Source organism: Lissotriton vulgaris, chromosome 12, assembly GCF_964263255.1.
Source record: "Lissotriton vulgaris chromosome 12, aLisVul1.2, whole genome shotgun sequence".
Classification (NCBI taxonomy): Eukaryota; Metazoa; Chordata; class Amphibia; order Caudata; family Salamandridae; genus Lissotriton; species Lissotriton vulgaris.
In genome coordinates this window covers 242,712,693-242,736,195 of record NC_141700.1, presented here as the reverse complement: position 1 = coordinate 242,736,195, position 23,503 = coordinate 242,712,693, and the positions used below count along the sequence as shown (strand labels likewise).

General features: G+C 38.2%; 1 protein-coding gene across 1 annotated transcript in view; it reads left to right on the top strand.

Moving 5' to 3' along the window:
* Positions 1 to 23,503, top strand: part of LOC147673861 (uncharacterized) — a 1,240,526-nt gene that overhangs the window by 1,166,871 nt on the left and 50,152 nt on the right. Inside the window, exons 17-19 of the mRNA XM_086947748.1 lie at positions 1,593 to 1,663; positions 14,120 to 14,153; positions 23,205 to 23,285. Of these exons, the coding sequence (XP_086803874.1) occupies positions 1,593 to 1,663; positions 14,120 to 14,153; positions 23,205 to 23,285 (186 nt within the window). The remainder of the gene's footprint in view (positions 1 to 1,592; positions 1,664 to 14,119; positions 14,154 to 23,204; positions 23,286 to 23,503) is intronic.

Here is a 23,503-nt window from a genome sequence, read left to right as displayed (position 1 = left end):
TCTTTTAACTGGTATTCAGGTGCATAGGAAACATGATGTCTCTGTAGGCATTAATGTAATTAGTACTTTATGTAAGATTAAATGTGCACTATAAATTGCTCACAAGTGTAAGTTACCTGCATGAATTGCCCTGCTGTTGTCTCTGTAGACATTTAATGCAATCAGCAATGTTTTAAAACTTGAATATTGTTCAAAAGGGTGTTTGATTGTTATTGTCTTTACCAATACGTACCTAATTTGACATAAAATATGAATTCAACTACTTCACATCTATGCCTATCCACGGATAAGCCATGCGTAACCAGGTCCTATGCACAACCCTCTGTTTGTAAAAATACCTTATTTATATTCCTGAAATAAACAGAATGGCATTTACCATTAGGATAACCAGTCATACTGCGACTTGAACATTTTGCAAATGAGTCACCCATACATTATACATTCTTCAACAATTCATACCGTTTCATAATTTTCACTGAACCACTGGGAAAAAATATCTGCACCTTTATAAATTTACAGTTTATTTAAAAATTGTCCATAGACTATGTGACAACTCTTTAAAGTCAGCGTGTACAGTGAAATCCACAGGTGAATACTATATTTTAAGGACAAGCTTTAGTTTTTCTTCCATATTTTGGCAACAGAACTTTGATTTATACCTCAACCCATTTGTAACATACATCTTCTCACACTAATTGTGCTCAGTCTCTACCTTGTTTAACTGAAATACTGCTGTGCAACATATAACTTTTACTATAGTAAATATGACTTGTTTCCAGCACTAAACTATTTCTACTTAACACATGCACACATACATATAATCAGTCTAAACTGTATATGTTTGTGGGTCCTTTGCTACCTAATTTGTTTTCTAAAATGATCTAGGGGTTTATAAAGTAATTTGAGGAGCTTAGATGATGCAATCAGTGATGTCATCAATGATGTCATCTGATATGTCATCAGTGATGCCATTTAAGAAATCATGAGTGATGTAATATGTTAGAACATAAGCCGTGCATGGCGAAGTGCAAGTTATAAGTAGTTCATTGAACTATAACCAGCAAATTACATTTTTTGTGGTTTATAAACGTTAGGTTTTAACACATTTCAACATCATATATAGATGTTCACTTATTCACTGGAACCTCATAGTTAAGTTCACTGGTATTTCAAAACCACTTTTTTTTACCCGCATCATTGGAACTATAATGCATCCTTCAATAAGGTACATTCATATTTATACATATTAAAACAGATCTTTAAACCTCCAATGTTGAGGGGAATACCTCGCCTGAGATTACTTCACCAGAACCTACTAGCTTTTTCACAAAAGCATAGGCCCCTCATTGATGGCAAGTGGGACAAGCAATCTGTCCTGTTCCATCAGGATTACATGCACCTGGACAGAATGGAACCTATACAATGCACTTGGAAAGTACACAGACAGAGAAACAGCATTGTGCTAATGAGCACCACAAAGTTGCTACAAGCCAACTTCTAGGCAAACACAAAACACCTACATTTAAAAAAAAATTAACACGCTTTGAAAGGGAATTATTTTAATCAGGGCTATGTGTTTTTCATTTCTACAGCCACATCAAGTGTTATTAGCAGATGTTTACATTGGGAACACAGAGACAGTGCTACATAAAGACGAAGACAGGTGTGTAGTAATTGCCTTACTTGTTTGAATTTGATGTTCTTGTTGAAATATAAGATCCCTACTTCCAGAGTCAACATAATTGGAAGTTATCAGCTTTGATTTAACAGTCCATAATTGGGCTTGAAGACCAAGCGCCATAGAGTACAATAATATCTTCGAATATTTTAGTTGAGAGTGACGAATGTCTCCTTTTCCTTGAAGCCTTGTTGAAGGCTCACGGATTCAAAGGTGCTTATAACTGTGGAAGTGCTTCTGAAGTGTGCTAATGAGAAATAAGATAATTGTTTAGGGCCCTGTCTATCAATTAGGCAAGTCGCCCGAGCATGGAAGACTTCCTAAAGTCAATGTGCTGTGAAGATGTTGTGCAGCATGAGTAGAAACCATGAAATGCACAAGAGACAGATAGGAGATTATTGTTGTATTGAAATTATTTTAAAATGTATGCGTGGCTTCTATAGAAAGCCTCTGTCATTTACACCAGATTCTAAATCTGGTAATTCACTGCTATGTCATGACAATAGTTGATATGAAAACTCGATGCATACTGTTACTAAGACCTTCCAGGGCAGGCTGGCAGGGCTGCCCTAAAGTCTTTCAGCAATTCTTTCTTTTGTCCTGTTATGCCACATTATCACTGTTCAATGCGTGGAACCTTGCACTTGGACTAGGAGGATACCAGTCATGTGATAAGTGGATGTGGTACTGTATATGCCCACATAAGCAGTATTAACCAGTTGGGGAGTCTTTGTTTCAGAGATGCTATATGAATCCTATTTGGCCCACTGTGGTCTCAGGGGGTGTGCAGTGCAGTTCTACATAGTGATATATTTTTTTCATTGTTACATTCTGTTCCCTTGAACATTATAGTAATATTTTAATTGCCACAGACACTTATTAATAACACCATGGGGCCGATTCCGATTCGGTAAAATGCCCTCCGAATAGCCGTACAAAGTTTTTTTCCCGTACGAATCGTATGCAGAACCGTACCCGTACGTACGATGTAGTACGATGTGTACCCAAAGCAGTTCTCCGTACGAATCGCATTCAACTCACTTATCCATACAAATCGCATTCAGAACGCGCAGTACGCAATCTCTGTACGGATCGAAGCTGCATTTTCCGACCCAGCAAGTACGAATCGTATCGACAACAATCCGTACGACTCTTTTTCTACGGGAGCTTAAAACGCCCGTAAAAGCAGATTTCGCCTCGAAATTCATACGAAACGGACCCCCCCCAGGTACGGTGCGTACACCCCATGACTGCAGGGGTATGATGCGTCGGGGTACGGTGCGTAAACCCCTGGATTTCAGGGGTACGGTACGTATGTCCCTGTGCGTATACCCCATGATCGTAGGTGTACGGAACGTAGGGGTACGGTTTGTACACCCCAAGGTCGTAGGTGTACGGTGCGTACACCCCGTGTGGTACACCCCTTGATTTTAGGGGTACGGTGCGTATGTGATAGTGTTGGTTGCCCTCCATACGAATTGCTCATACGTGACGTTTACCGTACGAATCGCGTATTGATTCCCTGGTCCGGATCGTACTTGGCGGGTCGTATGGCAATTTTACGAATCGTATGGTTCACTGTGCCGGTCGATGTCGTACAGATTTACCCTTCATTTTCGTACGGTTCTCAATGATTCAGACGTATTTTCTCGCAACGGATCGTACTACGCGATTCGGGCCGATTCGTACAATTTGTACGGAAACGGCTACGAATACGAATCGTTGTACGGATTTGTTTCCCGAATCGGAATCGATCCCATGTGTATTTGCCCGCTTTAAGGTGACACTGTGAGGATTTTGCTGTAATATTCTCATCCAGCACACAGACTGAGCAAGTTGCATTATTGTTAGCCTACTGGGGCGGTTTTTTCTTGCACTGTTCACAGGCATGTTATATTTTGTACTCTGGTCAAGTGTGACATTACACTATTGCCCCATCAATTTCTGTGGTCATGAATGCATTCAATCAGAATTTTCAATATGTTATTGGTATATATGTCATTCTGTATTGTATTGGATTGCATACCAAATGCAAGGTCATTCTACATCTTGAGGTGGTACACAGCAAGATGGCGGCCACAGTTATTTTGATTATACATGAACGTGATTTTCAATTATGATGAGAATACTGAAGTTATATTAACTATACACACCCTGTACTATGTTGATTTGTCTGCACTGTATGCGTTAATACTGTAATTTACTACAAAGTGAATCAACTCTCCATGTTTAAAACAGACACTGTAATTACTGTATTTTGGCTTGTGTATGTACGCTAGTACTTCCTGTTTACGTTTTGCAGGTGTTCATATTTTATTTTATATTTTCCAGAATTATTTTTGGCATATTTCTTTTTTTAATTTGAAAGATTCATTAAAGTATTTGTACAATTTAAATTAACATAAATTTGTAATTTATGTAGGTTATTTTACAATTACATTTTTTTAAATAAATATGTTTTATTAAAGTTTCTGTAGAAATGTATATATTTTTTAAAATATAACTAGCTTTTGCATTTACATAAAAATGTATAGATGTATGATGTTACAACGCGATCATTTAGATCGTGGGACATTGCATCGCTGTTTTTACAACGCAAGACGTTACTTAAACTTTTAAGATTGTTTCCCAAATGTATGCTATTAAGGAATACTTTAAAATTAAACTGGATAGTATTAATGTAATATTGACTTTTGGTTAAATTATTAAAATAACTTTAAAATGATGGTATATTTGTATTCATTTTTCAAAACAAATATTTATGTATTAGTTAGCAACCCCAATTATAAATTGGGGTTTATAGTTGTGGGTGCAACTGGCTCTATCACTGCTGGATACATAACTTTCTCTATGGTCATATCACTGAATGTGTCTCTTTCTAACTGACTAGGAGAGTGACTGCTTTTATAAATATGTGTGAGTTGCAGTATGGGTGGTAGACTGGATGTTTAGCTGGGTATAAGGATCTGGAAGTGCACAAGTGCACATGTGTAACTAAAGCTTCAACGTATATTTCTTACCTCTTAAGCACATAGCACCCTGTTCTATGGCCTCTGTGCACCCTACCTTAGGTATGCTATATGTAGTAGAAGGGAAGTTTTAGCTTGGCAGGGAGTTTTAAATGCCAACTCGACCTAGCAGTAAAACTGCACGCGCAGGCTCTGCAGTAGCAGGCCCAACACATGTTTTTAGGGATTATCGACGTCTAAATATCGAGGAACATAAATATTGCTGCAAAAATATCATGGGGAAGAAATATCGACAACAGAAATATCGTGGACAAGAATATTGACTGACAGGTAAGTAATATCGATTTCAAAAACATCGACGTATTAAATATCGTTTACAAATATATAGTTGACAAAAATATAGAATTATTAATCATTTTATGTATTTTAGTGTTTTTAATGAGGATTGTTTGCCATTTTATTATATGTTTTAAAATGTTAGTAGGTATAAATGTATTTTAAGTTTAATTTTGTGTTTTTAGTTCCGTAGCGGGTTGTGCATTTATAGGGGAATAGGGTGGGAAGTAATTTAATTATATAAATTTAAATTATAATTTATAGTGGTTAATATTTTTTTTTATTTGAATTTTGCGATTTTAGTTCCGTAGCGGGGTGTGGGTTTATAGGGGAATATGGTGGGAAGTAATTTAATTATATTACATTTATTGAATAATTAATGTGTTAATTGATTAATTAAAAGTCATTTAGTAATTAGTTGTTAAAGAATTGTAATTATTAAATTAATAATTAATTATGTTAATTGTTTAATTTTAGGTGTGTGTTGTGGTGTTTCTATGTGTACATGGTTTTAAGGGTGGTAAGTAATTAATTATTATTTATTAATTATTAAATATTTATAAATTAATTTCCATGAATTAATTAGTAATTATTATTTGTAATAGTGTAATTAATTTTAGCTGTGTGTTGTGGTGTTTATATGTGTAATGATGTGAAGGGTGGTAAGTAATTAATTTTTTATTGATTATTTGTTAAATATTTATACATTAATTTCCATTAATTAATCAGTAATTATTAATTGTAATTGTGTAATTAATTTTAGTTGTGTGTTGTGGATACTATAGTGTTAATTAATGTGTAATTAATTATTTTGTAATATCTTTGTTAGTAATATATTTAATTTTATATATTAATTATGTTAATATTGGAAATTAAATGTAATAACAATTTTGATGTTCTTGATTTTTATTGTTTTGGGATCCAGCACTTTCCCTACTGTTGCACTCACTGGAGTTGGAATAGTAATTTTTACCCCTACGCTATCCAGCGCTTTCCCTACTGATGCGCTCACTTGAGTGGGAATAGTAATTTTTACCCCTCCGGTATCCAGCGCTTTTCCTAATGTTGCACTCACTGGAGTGGGAATAGTAATTTTTACCCTCCGCTATCCAGTCTTTTCCCCACTTTTGCACTCACTGGAGTGGGAATAGTCATTTTTTCACCTACGCTGTCCAACGCTTTACCTACTGTTGCACTCAGTGGATTTGGAATAGTAATTTTTATCCCTACGCTATCCAGCGCTTTCCCTACTGTTGCCCTCACTGGAGTGGGAATAGTAATTTTTACCCCTCCGCTATCCAACACTTTCCCTACTGTTGCACTCACTGGAGTGGGAATAGTAATTTTTACCCTCTGCTATTCAACGCTCTCCCTACTGTTGCACTCACTGGAGTGGGAATAGTAATTTTTACCCCTACGATATCCAACGCTTTCCCTACTGTTACACTCACTGAAGTGGGAATAGTAATTTTTACCCCTTCTCAATCCAATGTTTCCACTCCTATTCCACTCCTATTGTGTTTATGTTTTTTTTCCAATAGTTTAATGTGTCAACTAAATATAAAATATTTTATTTTTAATTTTAAATTATTTATATTTGTGTCTTTTTATATAATTTAAAAAGTTTATAAATTAAATATAGATATAGTTAATAAAATGTATTTAAGTAAATATTTGTATATGTACACTTTTTGTATTTATATTTATTACATTAAGTTTTTTAGTTATAATTAGTTAAAATATATATTAAATGTAATTTATTTTGTCAATAATATTATTATTTATTTAATTTTATTTAAGTTATGTAATTTTTTAAGTCAATATTTTTTACTTCTATATTTTTAATGTCGATATTTTTGTGCTTACCTGTTTATGTATAGGAAGTCAATATTTTTTTTATATTTTCACATCATTTTTTTTTCATGGATATTTTTAATATCAATATTTTAATATGGAACCGTTTTAGGGCTACTTTTCTTTTCTGCATGGGGAATTAGGAGTAGCACTGCTTCAGTTCATATCTAAATAAGTATACCAGTCCCTCTCAGGGTGTCTCACTGGATGAGAAAGTGACTATGTGGCTATATGAGTAGCCGCCTTTGTATCTCTATGGGTCTCTATATGTGTATGTAACTGGTTGTATGGATTAGTGAGCGTTGGGGTATATAACTGTATATAACTGTGTTCAACCTGCTCTGTTACATATGCATACATAAGTGCTGTATGGGCATGTGACTGAATGTGTAAGTGCCTCTGTCTCTGACTGGGTGGGTGAGTTTCTGTATGTTTTTGTAAATACATATGTGCTTTACAGTATGGGTGGGACACTCGATGTTTAGCTGGGCACATGGATCTGGAAGTGCGCATGCGATTAACTAAACTTAAACGTAACTTTTAATCATGTGTATGCAAGTGTCTGTTACTGCTGCATATATAAGTGCTGTCACTGAATATCTACATGCTTCTGCCTCTCTCGCACAAGCTAGGTGAGGAACTGCTTTTCTAAATGTGTATATAACTTGCGGTATGGGTGAAAGACTGCATATGTAACTCTGCTTAGGGGTCTCAAAGTACACATGTGACCCACTGAGACTTCAAAGTGCATGTCTTACCCTGTAAGCACATAGCACCCTGCTCTATGACTTACTTACACCCTACCTAAAGGGTAACTAGTACATAATAAAAAAGAAGGTTAAAGCTCAGCAAGGATTTTTTAAATTCCTGCTCGATTATGCAGTAAAACAACACACACTCACTTTACAGTTCCAGAACAGCACATGATAGAAGGACTTCTCACACCTACTCTCAGACCAGACAGAACACTCCCATACTCCCTTACACACCCACAGAGACACATACAAATACACACCCATTCATAAACCCACAAAAACACTCAACCACCTCCTCAACGATCCCCTCATACTCTCACAATACTTTTGTATATATCATGCACATTTTTACCAACCGCATATATCCAGCGACATTTACAATCAGATATATTTTTTAAACTTCATTTCAATTCACATACCTGTAAAGTTGGTTGATCAGGTATTTTTTTTTTGTTGTCAGTCAGACTGAAGTCTCAGAGAAAATGTAAAAATTAAGCATAAGAATGGTATAACACTATAATACAAAGCAACCATTAATGGCAACCTTTTCGACTTTACTTTTCTTAACTCACTTCTCAATGGTCACTATTTCTTAACCGTTTCTTTCACTTCAGTAAAGAAGCCCAATCTGGGAGTGGGTTTGGGCATATTTGTGAATTTGTTGTGAATGTTACACGAGGGGTACGCTGACTGTCGTGATGAATTCACGAATATCGAGCGTGGGGAAAAGAAGCCATTTTTCAATATATTTTACACATAGGGGGTCTCTGAAATTCCCCTAAATTGCAGCCAAGGGGTCAGGGTCCCTATACTACCCAGTCCCCTTATGCTACTTTTCATCTTCAGTTTCAGCCCCGGGTCCATATCCCTTTACTTAAAATGGTGGCTGGAACTTTCTACATAGGTTGCGGCAACCAATTACAGCATCCCCGTTGGCGCCAGCGCATTCAGGATTCATCTTGAAATAGTTGCTGATTATTTGCTCATCTAGATATTAAAAATTGGATTTTCCTTAATATCTATCTAATCTAATATCTAATATCAAAGCAGAACTTGAAGTTTACTTCTGCCGACGTAGAATCTTTGTCCAGAGATAGAATCAGCTGGTTATCGTCGGCATAAGATGTAACTTCAATCCCATATGGCGAGATAAGAGAGATAAGAGGGGACATGTATATATTGAATTGGAGCGGGCTAAGTGAAGAGCTGTGGGGTACTCCTGCTGGGATGGACCGTTCAGGGGAAAGGAAGGTGCCCAAGGAGACTGCTTGCCTACGGTTGGTCAGGAAGGACTTGATCCAGGTCAGGACGATAATATTTGAAATGCTGCTGGATTTTATTCGAGCTAGAAGTATCTCATGGGAAATGGTGTCAAATGCTGCAGACAAATTGAGTAGGATTAGTACTGCTTTCCTGCCTTTGTCTGCGATGAATTTCAGTGTATCTGATATTTCTAATAGAGCGGACTCTGTGCAATGGTTTGAGCGAAATCCTGATTGGCATGGGTGGGATAACATAGAGGTATATACGCATTTATGACCAAGGCTACTGCCGAAATGCGTCAGGGAAGCTATGCATTACATTGGATTACCATACACAGGAAGTGTCTGAGTATTCCCTTGGATTTGGAGGATTTACTGTTGATATGTGTGTGTGTTAATACTTTTCTAATAGTTCTAGTGTGTTGTAATTTAATTTCTGGTTGTATTAGAGTGTATGTAGCGTTGTTTCTAATTTTGTAATTTGTTTTGGTGTATAGGTAGTACAATTTATTTCAATGCCATATATTTATTTAGTGATGTTATCTGGTTTTGTGGGTTAAATAATTTATTGATGTAATATAAGTGTTCTTATTTATTTTAGGCAATATTTGTGTTGATATATTTGTTTTCAATATTGTATTTATTTTGTATATTTTAATTGGTTAACAATATTTTGTTTATCAATATTGTTGTTATCAATATTACTTAGCTTAGATATTTTTCACAGTGACATTTTTTTTTTAGATATTTGTGGTTTTCTTGTTTATGTGTAGAATAACGATATTGGTGAACAGTATTTAGATGGCGATATTGTCGTACATCAATATTGTGTTGTCAGTTTTATGTTATATAGCCATTAACTCATATTCAGCCCTGTAATTTGCCCTCTCTGTACATTTAGGTGATCAGAGTCTAGTGACTGTGATACTTTCATTAAATCAGGAAAAGCATGTATTTGTTGCCATTGCAAATCACTTTACCTCCCTGTGCCTCAAATTGAAACTTTGTGTAATATAATGTATGGAAAGTAAAAATAAATGTGTATTAAAGGTAAAATCTTCAGAGAGTGTCCTGTTCTGATTTTGTTTCCTACTATCCAAATGAATGGTTCACAAGTTATCAACCTCTGAACATTGATTTGATTGTGCTCAAATTCACAGCTGCAAGTGTTTCACTCACTGGGGTATCTTATCTTATGTAAAATAGCTCATATTTGTGACATTCCTCTGGCAAGAAAAAGTTGTCTCTAGCACTCTGTTTGCTCCTTGGAGCTATGAATGAAAACAATATGGAGTTTGCATGCTAGACGCTCATGGAGAATGCATCCTCAATTAGCTAAGTACAAGTAGCATAAAGCATGCTTAATCAAAAAGAAATGCACTATATACAATGTATTGTTAATCAAATGTGCCAATTACATATAAAATATAGACTTGAACTCCCTTCTGCCATGCTTTTTACTACCTGACACCCCGCCGCAGGACTTCTACTGGCTTGATTTCTGGCCAGCCTATCTAAATCCACATTCCTCAACTATGCTTACTCTCTTCTTCAATATCCAGACACTTGTCACAAGCACTGTGACCTCCAGCTAATATTGCTGGTGGTTATTATTTCTCCATAGATTGATTAATTAATATTTGATTATCACTGTGCCTGTGCTATATCCCAAAACATATTTTTAAATAAACTCTTTTTAGGTTGAAAGCCATTAACAGGAGAACATATGGTTTATTTGCATGCTTATTGTTTCTAGTGTCCATTCTTCAGGTGCCCTTTGCTGGAGTAGTGGAGAATAGGCCTATTTAAGAATGTAGACGGAAACCAGATAATAGACTTGAGGAGGCCTGGACCAACGAGATAATGGGATTGACCTGCTGCTTTGTTTGTAGTGTCTCACAAATAAATTAATTTTTGACTATTGCTATCCCTTGGACTCTTGTTTGACATGTGTGTCAAATGCCACACTCCTTAATGATATGAGGGCCTAATACAGAGGGAATCAACATGATCCACATTGTATGAATTCAGAGAGAACGCCCATGAGAGAGAACTAAGATTGCAGGTAAGTAACCTTTTAATGTGTGCTCCCTATAGTTATTATTACCATGATACCGATGTATTCAATATACACTAGAATGAGTTAAAGCGTGAAATAACATGCACTTGACTTGGTGATAGAAAGATAAGTGATATCTTCAGAGGTGACCTTTGTACCTAGTGTACATGTCTGGTGCAAAACATTATTCATGGTTTAAATACATGTCCACTGTTGGTTTTATTATGTGGGTATAGTGATTAACACAGCAAATGTTAACTATCACAGATAATATCATTTTATTACAAAATAAGTAAACAGTTAATGTTTATCACTCACTTTTTTAATTTTTAAAGGTGGTTTTAAATTTGTGAATTTTGAAGTTTTCTTTGTTTTATATCAGTGGAGATACATACCATGCCTTTTTACTTCTCATTGTTTGTCTACCATCTCCTCAGAGTCTTTTCCTAGTTTACGATTTCCTTATCATTTAATGAGTAAGCCCATTTTTACTACTTCATTGTAACCATCTCATCATTTGTATATTTATCTCATGACTTTCACCATGCATTTTTATAATAAATAACTGACTTCTTTTAATTTTTAGTTTCCTTTTGGCAGTGATTTTTTTAAATTGGTTTTAGCATATATATCTCATAAGTCATAAAAACCATACATTATAGTGATCCATCTGTCAGAAGATCACATATTTATACAGACAATTAATAATTAGTAACTTCCTATTAAGCACTCATTATAACTCTGCATCTACTATCATCCTCATGACTCGTATAGCTAACCAAGTTTAAAACAAACACATCATCCCCCCCCCCCCCCCCCCCCCCCCGAACACAGTCCGGTATAAACACAATAGACGCATATCATTTGTTTGTTACTTGGACACCTTCGAAGAGGCTGAATCAGCTTTGACAATGTTTGATTAAGTTCCAAACCAGTTCAATAGTTGTTAACCATCTGAGGAGAAGACTGTAATCCTGCCTTCCCTGTCTTTCGCCTCTTATTCAGTGTTCCCATAATTTATAAAAATTCAAGTTTCTCAGTATCAGAAGTTGTGTGAGAGATAAAGTTCTCACCGACAGCTAGAACACCACTGGGCTTCAATAAAGCCTCAAAATATAGCCTATTTATTCCATTTCTCACTTGATTTCAATGTGAAGAGAAGACTTCAGGGTGTAACAGGAGAAGGTATGATTTCTTCCAGTAGGAGGCAACTGTAACCTTTGTCGCCCCTAAACCATTCCAATGAAGTGTCCTATCAGCTCAAATCTGGTAGCGTAAGGTGAGGGAGTCACACCCCCAGTATCACAGTGTTAAAATCTCCTGGTATCAAGTAACCCATAATCTTCCCACATACCTCTAAAACCTAATTCCAAAAAACTGAGATATGTGGGCACTCCCACCATATATATGCTTCACGTATCCTATTTCATCACAACCCCTCCAACATTTTGGATTACTTGTAGGTAGAACCAATATAATTCTGCCAGGTATCTATACCAATCTATCAAGCATTTGTAATGTGCCTCCTTTTGAGAAACTCTCCCAACAATTTGATGGATGTCTCTCTGAACACTACTCTACTGGCCCTCTTTATCGGGGCTTCACCAAAGAGTTTCCATCTGTTCCTCTGAGAATTGATGGCATATGGTGTGGTCTCTAAAAGATGTGTATACAACTGCGAGAAAACTTTTTTGAGCCAGAAGCTCACCTCACTATTGTTTCTAGAGATGGCAGGTCTCGAGTTGCTGCCTCTTTCAAGCAAGGTTGTTATACCCAGTGTCTTATAGCAAAATATTTCCTTCTCATCTACATGACAGTCTTTCTTGCAATTTTCGAATGTCTTAACTTCTCCCTTATCAAATGTTTGAAATCTTGAGGCACCCCCCTGCAGTCAAGTCTCCAAGGTACTCCATATCAGAGCTTGTGTAATTGCAGCATTTAAATGTATCGAGGTGTTCAATGATAGAAATATCGTCAAATGTAGCTGTCAGATGAAATCAAAGGTCTGGAGCATTGTAGCTGTAGGTGTTTTCAAATAGGCATTTGATGGACAGTGTTGCTTGGCTTTCCATATCAAGTCCCATAAAAAGCTGTGTACTTAAAGCAAAGAGTGGGACAAGGAAGTAGCATCATAAGACACATTGCCATTTGAAAGATGACTGAAGTGGAGTCCTAATGCTAGGTCAAGAAGGAGACCTATGCATTTGAGGCAGTAACTCACTTAGTTGGCATCCACCTTTTCTAGAAATGTGAATCCAAGCAGTATGTCTAAAATGCAACATTAGTCACAAAGGTTAGTAGTATTAAGGGCCCAATAATACAATATGGGGGTTGCAACAATAACTCAGAATGGTAAAGTTCTGCCTTGGCACTACAGCTCCCAAGTTATATGGAATAGATTGCTATGATGATGATGATAGGTGCAGTGTGGGTACAGGTAGTTTGAAATATAAAGTCTCCCTGGAAGATGACATTCTGTCTGCTTTCCACTTTTCTCCAGATTACATAGATGGGCAGGATCCAAGCTGACAATGACAGTGGACCCCGTCTGTCATTGGCAATACGTGAACCCAACGGGGGGGGACTCATTTGTCTTCAACATGTAACCTTTTGTGCCACTGACTTAGTCCTGATTGAGCAGGTTTTAGGCACATTTCAGTCAACTGCGTTATGTGTCCCAAAAGAGAAATGGTCTTAATGCTCCTTATGAACTGCTGACCACTTTCCTATCAGCTGTGCACAATATTCCTCTAGACATCTATCCCACTTGCTGTTGTTGCTCTGGGAATGGTGGCAAACAGAATGTAAGTGTACTTTTTCCATTGCCTGCCACAAGACTAATGAAGGTATGAGGAGTGTACTTCTATTAAGTGAAAAGTATCAGTCACTTAACATGTTTTAAGCAAGGCAGAGAATTAGTGATCCGTTTGCTGGTCTCCAGCTTGATGCCTTTAGCTGAATTGTGATTCCAGCATTTGCTTCCAGCAGCCCTTGAAGTGTGAAAACATTGTATATAAATAAATAAATCTATGCATATAAACGTTACAGTATTTGGAGGTCCTCTCTACCCACTTATGTCACACATGTGTGGCGAGCTAACCAAAGCCCTACTAAGTTACAGAAACTCTCCTGTAACAGAGTACACTATCATGGCTGCTTATTAATTTGAGAAGTGTACGCTTAAACTGTTTGCTTATTTTCAACAGGACGTGTGCATCAGAGGGATTTGACTCAGTTCTGGTAAGTGCACATCACATACTTTTAGATAATATGTTCTGATTATGTGATTTCAATTTAGTGTTTGACACCTATTAGAGGTTTTCCTCCCTCAATACCACAATCATTGGGTCCATTTATAGCAAAAACATGTACTTTAGTAAATTTGCCCATCGTCAAACATTGATCTTATTTAGTAGTAAGTGTTACATTTTTTTACCAAGCGAAATAATGAAGGTTATGGGCTAGCTATATGAAGTATATGGTGTATAGAATAGTTTGCAGAAAGAACTAGCTTGAAGATGAGAACATGCACATTTTATGATTTTGGTATTTTGCTAACCACAGTGATGCTTGGACTTTTAGAAACATTGTTGCCATTTGACATAGAATAGCCTCATAGATAATGTTTTCTTTTCGTGTTTCACTTTCATTGGACTAGTGTAGTAGGGATTTACTGTTTCTTTGGATTTCATATATTTCTAGGATTCTAAGATCAGCTCTTGTAGTGTAATGCCATGATGCAGGGTTTGGAAAAGAGGCATGGCAGGTTGGCATGGTTCCAGAATATTGTAGCCAAAGTAGCATCTTGAAAATAATATTGTGTCTTAAATATTGTTTAGCAAAACATTGCCCTGTCAGATTTAATAATTGAAAATGTGCACCCAAGGGAGTGCTTTTTTTTTATAAAGGATATATCTGCCATGATATTTAAGCCAGACGTTATTTTTGTTATTGGTATTCTGACGTGTATCTGGCAGATTGGCAGGCCACGGGCACAATTATGCAGTACTAACTAATTTCATTCAGTGAACACAATGGCACCCAACATTAAAATACTATGCCCCCTTTTGGTAGAGAGAACAAGTTATTAAATAGCTAATTTGGCCCAGTCCTGTAACATAATTTGTAATAGTAACTCGAGTAGATACCCATGCTTGATATTGTCTTTAAAGTAAATAAAAGAAAATGTTATTCTAGGTATGTTAAACAACTAAGGACCTGATTTGGAGTTTGACGATGGGTTACTTCATCCCCAAAATTACTGATATTCAGTTCACCTTATTACAAGTGCCATAAGATATATTGTACTTTAATAAGGTGGGATGGTTATCTGTTATGTTGGTGACTGAGTAACCCATCCATCAACTCTGAATCAGGCCTTAAGTTCTTTCTATCAGAATATTTGTTGTGGATAAAATATGGCCCTAGTAAATAGAAGAGATAAGATTGGCTAAACACCAATTACATAATATTGACTGTTACAAAACACACCTTTTAAAAGTATACATCCATCATCTCCCATACAGTGTGGGGTTCATTTTGTGAATACCCCTTGCCACCTTTGTGTGATAATTTCATGCTGGCCATATGGTAGTCGTAGACTCACATGGTGTGTGCTCTAGACGAATTCCAACAAGGACGCCGGAAGATGGATAAAGTCCAACCATAGGTTTTGGGTTCACTACACAGATCAGACAAGTTCTCCTTTGGGTGAAATACTGATTCATTAAATGAATTATGAGAGTCCAACACTTATTACTTCTCTTCGAGGAACCAGTAGTAAAAAAAAACTCTTAGAGGTGTTCTACATAGGTCAAAGTATTGCCATATTTTTAGGATATACACTTAAGATACATTTACATACTTTGGATTCAAAGAGGCCTGACTTATATTGTCAGTAATTATCCTGAAATCTAGCATTGTATCTGCCCTCCTGGACCCAGTCATCATTGTTTTAGATCATGTCAAACTCTCCAGCCATTACATTGATCTTTAATATTTTAAGAAGATTAATATAATTTATAGATAGATAGTTATATACAAGTGTTACTCAATGTTGGTCAATGGTGTATCCATTTTTGACATCCTTTTGAAAGATCATAAGATTAAAATAATTATTCCCTTTTATGAAATGATGATATCCTGTAACCTGGGATGGATCGCACATTGCTGAACGTCATAAACCTAAGCTGGCCAACCCTGTGTTATACCTGTTGGTAAATATTACAATTAGTATGTTACCATTACCTTGAGTTACTAGATTGGGAGTTTTTATATCGCAGGCAAGTTTTCAGTTTTGGACATCTTTACTTTACTAGTAGTTTATGTAAGAAATTAAGTTATTAGTTGAGGGGGTGAGAGCCCCACTCAAGTAATAAACACAATCCTTGTCTTAGTGAACCACAAAAGTCACTAAATACACCTGTGCCTAATCCACTGGCAGTTTAGCACTAAAGCAATCAGATGTAATCAGATTTAACTAAGAAGCAATATGTAAAGGATTTGTACGGCACTAAAACTGCAATAAAGTGAAAACACAACACAAGAAAAATCCCACCAAAAGAACAAAAATCCAATCAGCAGAACCAGGGTTATGATTTTTCAAAGTTATAGGTGAAAATAGCACCACAAAGCGCCACTCGCAAGTATCTGGTTGTGCTGGACCAGGTCAAACACACAAGTTGAGACCAACCGCGATGGAGTGCGGGTTAGATGCAGGGACACATTGTCATTTGAAAGACGACTTAGGTAGAATCCTAATTCCTAGGTCATGAAAGAGGCCTATGAATTTGAGGCAGTGTCTTAATTAGTTTTTAGTCATCTTTTCCAGAAATGTAAACACAAGCAGTTTGTGTAAAACACAACATTAGTCCTAAAGCTTAGTACTATTTGGGGTTGTATAAGACAATATGAGAGTTGCAACAATAACTCTGAAAGGTAATTTTCTGTATTTACACCACAGCCCCAAGGTATATCGAACACATTTGCTATCATAAAAATCAAGCAATCAATCAATCAGGATTTATATAGTGCGTCTAATCACCCGATGGGTTATTCAGGCCCTGGCAGGTCCCGGAGGCTTATTCAAACAGCCAGGTCTTGAGGGCCATTCTGAATTCCGGAAGTTAGATAATGGTCCTGAAGTGCGTGGATTGGCTGTTCCAGGTTTTTGCTGTGATGTGGGAGAAAGAGCCTCATCTACTTCGGCGGTTATGGGGAGTATGGGCAAGTGAAAGGGAGGAGGAGCATAGTCTTCCTGATGATTGATGGAAGTTCAGGCGGTGGTTAATGTATGTGGTTCCTTGGTTGTGGAGAGCCTTGTGTGCATGGGTCAGCAGCTTGAATTGGCATCTCTTCTGTACGGGGAGCCAATTGAGTGGGGTGTGATGTGGGTTTGTCGAAGGCCGAGGATGAGTCTAGCTGCGGCGTTCCGTATGGTCTGAAGTCTCTGTAGGAGGTTGGTGGCGATTCCTACGCCTGAGGGCATTGCTGTAGTCCAGTCAGCTGGTTTTGAGGGCCTGTGTCACGGTGTGTCTCGTATGTAGGGGTAACCACTTGAAAATCTTACGTATCATGTGCAGCGTGAGGAAGTAGGCGGTGGAGATGGCATTGATCTGTGATTTCATGGTGAGCTTATTGTCAGTGCGGATTCCGCGGTTTCTGGCGTGGTTAGAAAGAGTGGGTGCAGGTCCTGGGTCTGATGGCCACCAGGAGTCAATCCATGTGTTGCTGCTGTTGCCAAAGATCAGTACTTCCGTCTTGTATGTGTTCAGCTGCAGGCAGTTGTTCTTCATCCAGTCAGCCATGTTTGTCATGCATCTTTGGAAGTTGGTTCTGGTGGTGGTGGGGTCATCAATGAGTGAAAGAAGGAGTTGGGTGTCGTCTACTTAGAAAATTAGGTTCAGACAGTGGGATCTGACGATATTGACCAGTGGGGTCATATATGCATTGAAGAGCGTGGGGCTGTGGGATGAGCCCTGGGGGACACCGGAGGCGATCTCCTTTGGTTCAGAGGTGAAAGGTGGGAGGTGGATCCTCTGGGTTCTTCCAGTGAAGAAGGAATTGATCCATCTGAGCGTGTCCGCTTGGATGCCGATGTGGTGGAGTCTTTCAAACAACATGTGGTAGGATAGGTAAACACTCCTTGCCACACATCCGTCACCCTGCATGTTGTTACAATGCGGTCGTTACAACAACCACGTTGTAACCATGCATACCATTACCCCACAAGTCGTTACAATGACTTGCAGAGGGGGAAAAGATGTTGTATTTAAAAACCAACACCTTCCCTACTGTCCGCACAGACTGGAGTTGGAATAGTAAGTTATACTATTCCAACATCCAGTGCCCCCCTCCGCAAGTCGTTGTTACGACTTGCGCGGTAATAGTATGCATTGTTACAATATAGACGTTGTAACGACCGCCTTGTAACAACATGCGAGGTGAGGGAAAGCGAAAAAAAGGCATATTTTGTGGGATACAGTGTCAAAGTCTGCCAAGAGGTCAAGGCGTATCACAGCTGCGGTTTCTCTTCAGTCGAGAAGGGTTCGGATGTTGTAGGTGGCTGGGATCAGGGTGTTTTTGGTGCTGTGATTGCTGGAGAAGCCAGATCAGGAGGTGTTGAGTAGTTGGTTCTGCTCCAGGTGTTTCATGAGTTGCGTGTTGATGATCTTTTCAAGTACCTTCACAGGGAATGGGAGCAGGGAGATTGGCCCATAGTTTTTTTAATTCGCTAGGGTTGATGGAGAGTTTTCTGAGTAGTGGTCTGTCTATGGAGCTTTCCCAGACATTGGGAAATGTTGCAGTGATAATAGAGGTGTTGAGTAGGGTGCTGAGTTTCTGGCTGATCCTTCGGTTTTCAAGGTTGAAGATGTGGTGTGGGCATGTGATGTAGAAATGGTCTGTGGGAACTCCTGATTGGAGATTACTGCAGACAGTGCAGGTACACAAAGTTTGAAATATGAAATCACCATGGAAGATAAAGTTATATCTACGTTCCACTTTTCTCTGGGTAACATATATTGGAAGGACCTAAGGTACCAAATATAGCGGGCATCATCTGGCAATATATGATTTGCATTCGGCCATGCGAGGGAAGCTCACTTGTCTACAACATGCAACAGCTTATGTGTCGCTGGCTTCATCCTGTTTAAGCAGGTGTTGAAATGGCTCATTTCAGTCAATTGTGAGGTGTGTCCCAAAAAAGAAATAGTCATAACACTAAGGGGCCAATTACGATGTCGTTCAGAAACAGTTCAGAAGTAATCGTTTCCGAACAGATCGGGTCGTGCGAATCCGAACAACCGATTACGATGCATCCTAACATTGTTCAGTCGTACTCGCATTGACTTCGATGGTAGCCTGTGTTCCAAACGAGTAAACAGGCTCCCATTGAAAAAATAGTTGGTTGGGGAAAACCTTGCTCCGTGTGGCGGGCACCCCATGGTGCCAGTCACATTGTGCATGCTTGGGAAGAGAGGTCCCTTGGGTACCCCCACGGGCCACAATTGGAGGCCTTCAGGTGAAGGGGGCCCATCAGATTCCGACTGCTGTTTCATGTCGGGCAGACCGAATCGGAACGGCTGTCTGAATCAGTCATCGTACTCGCTCATTCGGAAACCGTGTCCATAAAGCTGTATTATTTGGCTCCAAAAAGCTTTGGCTGTCTGATTGCCTTTTGGAACCGATTTGGACTTCCCGAATGATTTCCGGGCATCGTAATCATTTGTTGGGAAATGTGTAAAATTCGTACAGAAACAAGAATTCCGAATCGGATTCTGCAATACCGAATCCCATTCTGAGCTATTCTGAACGACATCATAAATGTGGAACTGCTGACCAATTTTCTTTCAGCTGTGCACAGGACTCCTCAAGACTTCCATCAAGTAGACTGTTGTTGCTCTGGGAATGGCACAATACCAGTGCACTTTTTTCACTTCCTTCCACAGTACTGATGTAGGAGTGAGGAATACACTTCTATAAAGGGCAATGTACAGCAACTTAACATGTTTTAAGCAAGGCACGGAAATAGAGTTCATGTGTTAGAATGCTACGAAGCTGGCTGGTCTCCAGCCTGATTAGGCTGTAAGGAATTGGGTTATTATTTGAGGCGGGTGAGAGCCCTACTCAAGTAATAAACACAATCCTTATCAGGGTGAACCAAAAAAGTCACAAAATAAACTTGTGTTTATTCCTCGGGTAGCTTGACACTAAACCAATCAGACTTAACTTAGTAAAGTATTTATACAACACTCAAACTGTAATAAAGTGAAATACAATTACTCCAAAATGACAAAATTCCAATCAGTAGAGCCAAAGTTATACATTTTCAAAGTTCTAGGTGAAAATAGTGCCAAAAAGCACAGAGCGACACTCAAGGGTATCCGGTTGTCGTGGACTCTATCAAACTCACAATTTCAGGCTAAACATGATGGAGCATGGGTTGGAAACAGGGATCGATTTGCCCCTGTGGAGGTTTTTACTTTTCTAAGTCTAAGTCAATGTGAGGAGCCTCAGCAGGAGCAGTGTGTTGGCATGAGGAGCATGTTCCCCCTGGAGCTCCACTTTGACAGTTGAAGCGAGCGGTTGCTGTTTGAATGCGTTGATGGGAGATGCAGAAGGCTGTTTCTTGACGTGAAGAGCCAGCTCGCGAGGAGCCAAAAACCTCTAGATTTTCACCTGGAGTACTGTTTTGAGGTAAGAGGAGTACATTCTAATGCAAGCCAAGGGTTCAGGACTAGCCCACACCCTCTGTATTCAGGCCCCTTTTGTCCCCCTGTCTGAAATGAATACACAGCACAGCTTAGGAGAGAAATTCACAGTCACGTGACCTTGGACACTGACAGAAAGGCACATTTGGTTTGGGCTGAAAAATGCCAACTTCCTAAAAGTGAAATTGAAAAATGGATGAAATGCACTACTTCCCTTTCAAAACCTCCAATGTTGGTACTTATTTGAATGATCCTCCAGGCAAAGTCTTAGCGTGCGACCTCAGAAATGTGCCTTGTCCCAATGTCACAATTTGAATATCAATGCAATGTCTGGTGTGTCGCCACGCAAAGTGTGAGACTTATCCACACATGGTCTCTGATGGGCTGTTTTTAACTTTAAATTCTAGTTACCCCTGACAAAGGGCTAATAGCCTGAAATGAATTGGGTGGATTCCCAATTTGGTGATTTGCAACTGAAAGTGATTTACCAAGCTGTTGGAAAACGCCTGGATGGGCATTCCTGGAGCAATAAAAGGACTTTGATATCACATCTCCTACATTTCAATTACAAAGTAAACTGACAACTATGGATGAATATGGTATGTTGGTATGACTAAAGAATGGTTTATTGAGACAATTGACTGGCAGTGCGCCCTGAAACTAGTTTGTGACGACGCGCCAGACTTTGCATTATTTTTCTAAAAGTGGCCTTTTCAGAATAGTACCTTAAACCTGAATGTAACATTAAATAGAATTTTAAATTACAATCAATTGAGTGGAAGAAACATCTGTCACCAAAGTGTTATCATTTATTAAGTGTAGTAAGGTAAGCCAATATTAGTCTATTAGAGACATAGCCTTGCTGCATTGAAAAATAAGTTTAGCACACATGTCCTGCCCTATGAGTATTTAGGGTCTACTTTGGGATGACGTATAGGTATTAAAAGGACAGTTTAGGCCTGGCAAAATGTTTATTTTTCTATTTTGCAATGGAAGTTTAAAACTGCACAACAGCCTGTAGTGGCAGGCCTCAGACATGTTTTACAAGGCTAACTTTTTGGGGGTGGCACAATGAGTGCTGCTGCTCACTAGTAGCATTTCATTTACAGACCCTTGGGGCATGTAGTCCATATTAAATGGCCTTATGAGTAAATGTAATGTACCAATTATGTGGATACAAATGTTACCATGTTCAGAATGGCGAGCTCAAGTACTTTATCACTGGTTAGCCGGTGTAAAGTGCATAGAGTCCCAAAAGTCAATAAAAATGGATTCAGCAAAGAAAGACAACATTCTGGGGTGACCGTGCAGAAAGGGCCAGGTCCAAAATGACCCCCTTTCAGCTAAACAGTAGGGTAGACTACTCAATACCTTGATGGTCTTCTCTGCTCAGGGAATAGAATGTGGACAGTGAGCCTCTTCTGCAGTGGCACCTGTCAGTTCCATAGCCTCTGACCCTAGTTGCATCCCTCTGTCAACACCCTCCTGAGCCACACAGTCTACCCCATGGAGAACCCTTCACCTCATCTGAGGCCCTATCTGTGACAAAAAAACACAGATTCCGCAAAGGAAGAAAAAAATCAGGCCTGACCCTCCAGAGAGGGCCCAGTCCAACCGTTTAAAATATGAAACAAAAATTAAATTAAAGTTATAAAGGCACTCCAGATGTAACAACATATGATGTAAAGACCACAATTTCATGACTCCCATTATAAAGACCCTCAAAGTAACAACTGACATTATTACAATCAGGTTTTTATACCAGAATACAAAGTTGTAGTTGGTAAGTTACAAGTATGTGACATACACTTTTAGCATCAAGACACTCCACTATTGAGTTTCATCAAAGACTCCCCTGTTAAACATATGCTTCTGCTTGCTGCATTTGATAATGAACTCGAAGGAGGCATTAGAAAGAACCCTATTGTAACAAGTATAACATGATGAAGAAAAATGAAAACCTAGAATTTTTACTTTGAACAGTAATGAATAAAAGTACTTTAACATGAATTTTTCATTGTAGATGTTTTCAGTGTTGTTGGGCTAGGGTTGGCCTTAGGATCAAGCATAAGGTTAGAGTTTCGATTGTTAGGACAGTTCAAATTTTAATAGGTTTATTTTAAAGTTTATGGCTAGATTTTAGGGTTTGTACAGGGATAGGTTTATGGTTACCTTTAAAGTTGATGTTTAGATTCGGGTAGAGATAAGAGGTAGTAGAAGTATTAGGGTTTGGCATATGTTCAAATTTTGGATTAAGGCTAGAGTTATGGAAATGATTCCATTTAGGCCTGTGTTCAAGGTTCTTGTTAATCTTAGAGTCAGAACTTTGGTTATTCTGAGAGTCGGTGGTAAGGTTGTGTCTAATATGTGCTTTTGGTATTAGTTGCCGTATATTTTCTTGACATATTGGTGATACAATACAAAATGTACCTTTTTTAAGAAGGGAATCTTCATAATCACTCATTCATAAATGTAAATCTTAATCTTTGCATTTCTTATTATCACATAATCTGCATTGATATAATTAGGTAATTTCCTGCAAATTCAGTATTCAGTTCCTATCTCATTTATTTATTTACAGGTCCCTGGACGGCTGCATGAGACCTCTTCGCCACATCCATCTGATTTGATGCAAGAGTTTATTGTGTTTAGTCACTTGCAGGTTAGACTGTTGGCTCTCTTTTTACAGACTCATTCTCATCACTAAACGAATATTGTTATACCATTCATAAAATCATTTCTTATTAAAGGTATCATAATATAGTCGACAAACGTTATTAGAAGTCATATTAAACATGTGTATCCATCCACTAAACAATGTAAACTCTTTTCTTTATTCTCCTTGTCATTTGTTCAGCAAACTCCCCTCAAATAATTAAC